Raw genomic sequence first — 7817 nt, 5'->3', positions numbered from 1 at the left:
GTTCACACACAGACAGTTGCAGTGTTTTTGTGTCAATGTTTAATGAGGGGCTGGGAGTCTGGGGACCTTACTGCTGTCAGGAGCTCCTGTAGTCTGGAGCTACCACCTGTTCCCATTCACTCCCTAAAGGCCTTAACGCACACACACACACACACACACACACACACACACACACACACACACACACACACACACACACAACAAGAAGACAGACACAGAGAGGCATGCAAACAAGAAGGAGCACGCACAAAAACATGTCTATACAAACACACACACACCTGACAAACTACATACACTGATTTAGTCATCCTGTGGCACCACTGTCAGTGTTGGATGCATGTAAACAGGTTATTGTGGTTGGCTGAGCCTGGCTGCCTGACAGAAGCTACAAAGACCATGGGACTATCAATTGATACATTTCATATTCCTCGTCAGCTCGCCTGAGATGACAGCGTGAAAGCTGCTGCCAGTGAGAGTGATCCCTCTCTGCCTTTTCCTGACACCGCTGTTTGATGGAGATCATAACCGTCCTGACTGATCGGCGCCTGCTGTTACGCCGACCAACGCACGCCTTCAAGCTCGTAGACCGCGTCCCATAACAATCCATGACAGACTTTCTGAGACCAAAGTGAAGCTGTAAAAAAAAAAAGTTTCCTGTGTCAGGGCGCAAAAACAGCAGAGGACATGAATATACATTTCAAAAAACTAACTTTTATTAAAACAAAAAACAAAAACAAAAAAAATCAATTATTGACTCATTAACAAGATTATAAAACAGTGATTTAGTTACATAAATAAATTGATATCGGTGTATCAAATCTTAATTTCATAAGCATGTATACATGTGTCATTGTAATAAATAAAATGGGAGAGCAGAAGATTCCTACACAAACAAAACAAAACTAAAAAAAACTAAACTAAAAAAAACCCAGCTAGAAAGACTCAGAGGAAATTGTTTCTGAAGAGAAGAGACACTGGACAACGTATTTTTTCACCAAACACACGTGAGGAATTGCTTTGTTAAAGCATGAGTTACACAGCCATTCACTTACTAATTAAGGACACTAAAGCTGGGACCAAGGTGGGTTGTTTCTCACCTCTTAGAACGCGTTTGGTTGTTAGATAGATCTCCTGTTTGGTTACTTTAAAGCGTTAAGACAAGGCAAGAGAAAAGGCTGCTTTTATCTTTAATGAACACAAGATAGAAAAAGATGCACAGAAAAAGAAAAATCAGACATGTAAAGACGGTAAAAAGGCAAGTAATGATAGGACAGCTGAACATTGCAGAGGAGACACTGGAAATTCTGCTGTGAATGAAAGGGAGAACTGAGGAGACTCGTTTTTTAATCTTAGCTAGATTGAACCTGTGCATAATTATGAATGTGAGTCTTGTTGAGTTGCACAACTATTAAGTTACTCTGACAAGGGTTATATTACTGCAAAATGAGACAGACTTCAGCCAAGAGATGTCCTTAAATGCATGTAAGGCTAGACACAGAATACATGATTTTTTTTTTTTACCAGATTCATCTCCAATTAGCTCCTGTATAAAGCACATTATAGTTTTTCCCCATAGGATCCTATGGAAAACTAGGCTAGTGCAACAGCTTACATGCATAATTAAGTACTTCAAGAAATTCTGTATTGTGTTTTTTAACATTTATCCACCAATGGCCTGAAGTAGTCTACCTCCATCCCCTTTCTATGCTTTAGTCAGCAGGAATGAACAACAATGTTCTCTCCACCATCACAATTTGACTCAACCTGCATTTCTGATGGGATCCAGCGTCTCAAGTATGAACACATGAGGCCTTGTGAGTCCAAAAAGCCGTCAACAAGGTCAGTCTAGTCCTTCTGATATGTTCTGTTTTCAACAAAAGAGAAAAAAAGAGAAGACAAAAGAGAGAAGAGAGAGAGAGCAAACTACAGCGGCTTCAAGTATTTCACATTACATAGAATACTCTGTATAAATTAGTTAACATATACTTTCAGATCCTCCATATTCAGACATATACTATGGCATATATACAGAGTACAATAAATGCTCGCTCATGTTGTGTCATGTTTTTGTCTTTTTCCTGTAGTCAGTCGTTCATTTGTTCCGCCTTTTTCCTGTGTAGAGAAATCCCTGAGAACGTTCTGGTTGACAATTACTGAAGGTTCCACACAATGAACTATAACAGTAGAAAGTCTAATTTCTATGATTCACATGCACAGAGGGAAATGACACTGGCCTAGTCTGAAAATATCGTACAATGGTGGCTGTAGAGATGAGAGGGGACTGACATACTGACACATCTAAGTGTGTTAGAGCCAATTTTGGGGGTGTTAAGTACTGATGCCAGGGCAGTGACGTACAGCAGAGCCGAGCGCAGAAACACCTCAGCAGGAATCTGACTCCACATCTCCTCATAACCTTGGTCTCACTAGTGAATCTCCTGTTTAATTAACACTGTCAGCTATCATAGATGATAAATATCATGATAGCAAAAAAATGGGAGCAGGTTCAATACCGTATCATGAGGTAGTCGTCTCCCTCTGGGTATCTACTTCAACTAGAAAACTCAACTGTAACGGTTATTTAGTCAACCATAGGCTGTTAAAAATCACAGCTGTACTACATTAAATTAATGTAACAATAATACTTATCTTTGTCTAATGTGCCATCACTGTAGCGCCTGCATACTGTCCTCTGTCTGAAACAGGTGCTCATTATGGAGGTGGGGAAGATTACAACAATAACAACAACACGAGTTAGCTAAGAGCATTGTTGTGTGTAATGAAGCTAATGCCTGGGACCCAGAGAAAACTAATGGCTGCTCAAGTGCTGCTGCTGCTGCTACTGCTGTGCCTAAAGAAATGCTGATGGCGGCTTTCTGTCAGTGCTAACCCAAGCTGTGCTGAGCCGAGCCGAGCTAAGCTGTGCAGTGCTGCCCAGCGCCCACCGGTGAGGGCCTGGACAGAGGGAGGTGCTCTGTGTGGTTTAAAGCCTTAGTTTCTCTTTGAGGATGCCGAGACGTTTTTTTTTTTTTTTCTTCTTCTTGTTTTTTGTTTTTACATGAGCGCTATTGTAGAAGGGCTTCAGCCACTTGACAACATATAACTCAATATACACTGAAAAAAGGGAAAAAGATGCTTTAAATCATAAAAATAAAAGGAACAAAAATTTTAAAAAAGCCATTTCACTTTTCATTTTCCTCTCGCACACACGTAGAGAAATACACACAACATTCACAACGTGACAAATTTCCTCTCTTCTGAAAAATAAAAACACTTCTGTACACATAGTAGTAATAATATTATTAATAATAATAATAATAATAATAATAGTAATAATGTTTATAACAATAACAACAGCAAGAACAATAATACCGCGTGTGGCTCTGTTGATTTTTTTGTCATCTTTTCCTTTCTCTTTTTGCTTCATTCTACAAGTCACATCCCTCTTTTTACTTGTCTATTTTATAAGTCCAAAAGAAGTTCAAAAGGCAGACTCAAGTTAATAGAAAAGTTCTAGAGTGGGAGGGGAGCTTTTGGCGACCCTCAACCTCACCCTCAGCCAAACCTCTCCCTCACCAGCATCATTAGTTTCTTTTTACCCTTGTAGATCTGTTTCAGGTTGTCTATGAACTGGGTGAACTGAATGTGTCCGTCGTGAGCCATCATAAAAGTCTCCCGGGCCTTCCCCAGGAACTCGATGAACTCGCTGTAGTGGCGCGGGCTGATATGTGTGAGCCGCGAGTGTGTGGTGTTGATGTAGGCCCCAATGGTTGCGTCCAGCAGCTGCCTGAGTGGCGCCTTGTCCAGGGACATCAGCTTTCCAGAGTTCCTGCGGCTGTGCAGCGCAGACACCATACCCGGCGTGGTCAGCGTACACCGCCGCAAAATGTCCGAGAGCACGGTGGCGCACTTCACGCTCTTCACCACAAGGGGGATAACGGCAGCCAGCTCGTTTTTCCCCAGCGAGTGGCTGAGCGCGCAGGCCCACAGCACGTCGTTGATGGCAGGGTGTGTGTCCTGGTTGTAACTAAGGTTCAGATGAGCCATGGCTAATGTCGCCAGCTTATAGGCCCTCATCGGGTAACCGCGGTGTTCCATGTAGCGTGCTATAGTGAACAGCTGTGTGTAGCTCATCCCTGTTGCTGCCGCATCCAGTACAATCTGGTAGGCTGTCTCGAAGGCAATGTGGTCCTTTTCACAGAGTGTAAGAGCAGAGAGAGCGCAGTTCTGGGGGTCCTTCATAGCACACTGCAGGGCGAGGGTGCGGGCAGATGAAGCCAGGTTCTCCTGCTGGTGGCAGTCCAGGTGGAGGCGGACGATAGTGCTGTTGGACATGACAGTGGTGGCCACGATACTGGTGGCTTCTGTGGGGGTGAAGAGGGTGAACCAGCTCTGCATGATGCTGTCCAGTGCGTACACACCTGGCAGACACAAATGGGACAGAATGAAGAGAAAAGTTGGAAGATTAAGTGATTAGATCAAGTACATCTTGAAACAATCAAACAGAAATAATTAAGTAGCCAGGCTCACTCACCCACTTCAGTGGCACATGTGACTAACCAGCGCACCATCTCTCTCCTCCTCCAGTTTAACGTGGACAGAGTTATTCTCATGACCTTAGGAAGATAGAAAAGGGTGGAGCAGGGGGAACGACAGGTGAGTTGTAGAGGAAATACTTTAAACAACATTAAACTTCCTATCTTGTAACAAACTGCACAAGAAAGGTGAAATATCTCTACCATTCCCACTGAAGACTATTTTATATTTTGTTACCTAATTTAAATGGCACTTTAACAGTATAGTTGAAGAACTGTGAGGGAAAAGATTGCATTACGTTTTCAACAATCATTAAACACAGACTCATTTTTTCATGGTTGATCTGTTATCGGAGATACGCAAACCTTCTTTCTGTTTCACTTCACATTTGTGTTTTGTAACTGGCTGAGGGACACAGCTGTTATGAGTAAGTAGCAGTAATTGAACGTATGGGGACATTGCAAGGAATGTAGTCTGTCCAAGATCAGCCTGGTTTACTACGGCCGTACAGGCTTGGAAGGAAGAAAGAATGACTTACACAATCAACCTATATAATAAAGAATGTAAGCAAGGAAAAATCTGCGTTAAAGTGTTTTGCCTATGACATAGACAAAAAAAGTGCCAGCTTTCAGACTAAGCAAACTAAACTAGTTTAAAAAAAAATAAATAACTGCTGCCCAAAATGCAGTGGCTTCAGTCATAATTTCTTTTTAAATTATTTAACGTGGTAGCAACAATAGTCTCAAAAAGTCATGGCTACATACAGTATTTGTGTCAGCTTATTTACAGATATATGCTAACATTCAATAAGGTTAGTTACTCAACAATGAAAAACTGAAGAAATTTAAGGAACACATCTGCGACAGTTTCACCTAAATTGTCATGGGCTTGTATCCATCATCAACTCTGAAGTGTGCCTGAGGTGCACAAAAGTTGACCTTTAGCAAGGAAATAATAATGTGGTCCTTTGAGTCATCCTTAACCCTTTTTCCAACATCTAGACATGTTTAGTATGGTAAACATCTAATGGGAGTCATGAGGTCTGGTGATTGCTCTGCATGGTCGTATAATGGCCATGGAATATGGAGTCATTTAACAGGAACGAGTGCACCCCATAGTGCAAAAAACGTTCCCACATGATGTTCTCATATTCCAAGACGATAAGGCCACCACAACTTTTTGTGAAAGTTTCATGAACACCAGAATAAATTTCTTCCATGGATCCAAGAGATCCCAACATAGCTGAACCATTATGGCATTTAGAGTAGATTTCATCCTCAAGAGCTGTAAGTTTTTCCTGTAGAAAAATGATCAAATATCTCGCTACAGAAAGATAAGAATTAGTAGGATAAATTTCAAGAATTCAAAGTTTTACAGCTGTTTCAAAGAGAAACAGTGGCCTTATAGGGACTCCATATGAATAGAATATTACTATCACACATACTGAATGTAATGCCAGGCATTTTTAATAAAAGGGATGTTATGGAAATTTGTCTGGCTTTGGTCATCTTTTGTCTCCAGACTAAAATGGTGATTCTGCTGAACCTTAAAATTAGCAAGGCCTGAAGGCATACACACGCATAAAACTTTACAACCTTCTAAAAAGGTACCAATAAATATACAGTGGTACCCATTTTGATAAACAATGTGGGCGTGTTTGCGTACCTGCAGTCCCAGCTCCAGAGAGACTTTGAGAAGTGTGATGTCAGGCAGGCTGTCCATCAGAGTGGCGATCTTGAACGCATCTTGTGCCAGTTTGAAGATGTGAGACGAGGAGTGAATGTTTTTCTGGATCGACTCCAGGACTGTCTCCAGCCTCCGACTGTCACCTAGAAGGGATTGGAACACAGGAATGCTTCAGACTAGGATAGTGCTACTGCTGCACTTATTTGTATATATACTGTATGTGTGTGTTGCTCATACTGAGAGTCTTCACTAACGTCGAGTAAGTTAGCAGCATAGACCTTTTTCTGTGTAGAATATTGTGTTTATGTCTGTTCCTGAGTGTTTTTGCAAATAAATCTGCACCTTTGGCAGCAGTGAGCATGGTGGAGGCCAGCTCACACTGCTGAGACTCTATGTGGCTCAGGGTGAACCAGCGCGGGTAGCGGTTGGGCACCACGGACACGATGTGATGGGGTCGTGACAGGTCACCAGATGAGGCCGCCGACTCCAACACGGGCAACCTGATGGAGAAACACACACAGAAAATGAGATGAGAGTGATGCTATTCTGCAGAAAACTATTTAGTTCAATTAAATACACAATATAAAATTTGAAAATGTCTTTAGAATACTTATCTTACTAAAATAATTATCTATTTTAAATGAACATTAATCAGAGTATGAAAAAGAATAATGCTGGGATAAGAAAGACAGAGTGGCAGAGAAATGGAGAGAATGATAATCAGAGAGGCAGAGAGACACCAAAGGTCCACGAATCATCAAAATCACAGTGAAATCACTTCTGTCTTCAAACAGTAACAAGCAGACAGAAATACTGTACAGACAGAAAAAGGCTTCATTATGATGGTCTGAAAGTGACTTGAGTGGTCACAGGGGGATTACAGTTAGCCTATCCCTGCAATTTACGTCCAACCTAGTATTTAATCACCTAGAACCAAGGTATAATTAGTATTTTCTTCACTCTAATTGGTCATAATGAAGTCAGAGCTGCACAACACCTGCTAGTGGATGAAGGAGCTTCACTATCTTCTCTCTCTCATTATAATAATACTGACGGGGCCAAGTCTTCTCCAGCACCATGAGCACCACAACTATTACCACTGTGGCCGGCTCATCTACTATTCTGCTTCACTCCTCTTCCCTCCGCTCCTACCTCAGTTTCAAAGGTCTTCTTTCCTTCAGAAGACAGCACAACCTGGCCTTCTCTCAGCCAATCACAAAGCTAATTGAGTCCACAGGGAAATTAAGGAATTCACCTTCCAGCCCCGTAAGGCTGGACACACATCAAACAAATACCGACACACATGAATGAAAAGACCCACACACACACACACACACACACACACACGCACCTGCCCTTTTGAAAGCACATCAAAGCAGCCCGGTAAAAGCAATGTGATGCTAAATGCCAGTTTCAATTTCAGAGCAAAGTGCATGTGATACTGTTGCCACCCGAGTGAAGGCATGTACAAAAACAGCCTCTTCATCACTCAGTTTTGCCCAAGAGGACACAAGCGGGACTCGTCTCTCGGAGAGAGAAGGTGGCAAAAACCCAGGCGAGATGTGTGCAAGTGTGAACACCGATACTTGGTGTAA

General features: G+C 42.0%; 1 protein-coding gene across 1 annotated transcript in view; it reads right to left on the bottom strand.

The window, feature by feature from the left end:
• Window positions 1-691: 691 nt before the first annotated feature.
• Window positions 692-7817, bottom strand: part of LOC122876831 (zinc finger SWIM domain-containing protein 6-like) — a 49032-nt gene continuing 41906 nt past the window's right edge. Inside the window, exons 11-14 of the mRNA XM_044197614.1 lie at window positions 6565-6722; window positions 6202-6365; window positions 4535-4616; window positions 692-4421 (exon numbers count right to left, since the gene is read on the bottom strand). Of these exons, the coding sequence (XP_044053549.1) occupies window positions 3556-4421; window positions 4535-4616; window positions 6202-6365; window positions 6565-6722 (1270 nt within the window). The 3' untranslated portion in view covers window positions 692-3555. The remainder of the gene's footprint in view (window positions 4422-4534; window positions 4617-6201; window positions 6366-6564; window positions 6723-7817) is intronic.

The sequence above is a fragment of the Siniperca chuatsi genome, linkage group LG5 (assembly GCF_020085105.1).
Source record: "Siniperca chuatsi isolate FFG_IHB_CAS linkage group LG5, ASM2008510v1, whole genome shotgun sequence".
Taxonomy (NCBI): Eukaryota; Metazoa; Chordata; class Actinopteri; order Centrarchiformes; family Sinipercidae; genus Siniperca; species Siniperca chuatsi.
This window is presented reverse-complemented; position numbering and strand designations above follow the sequence as displayed.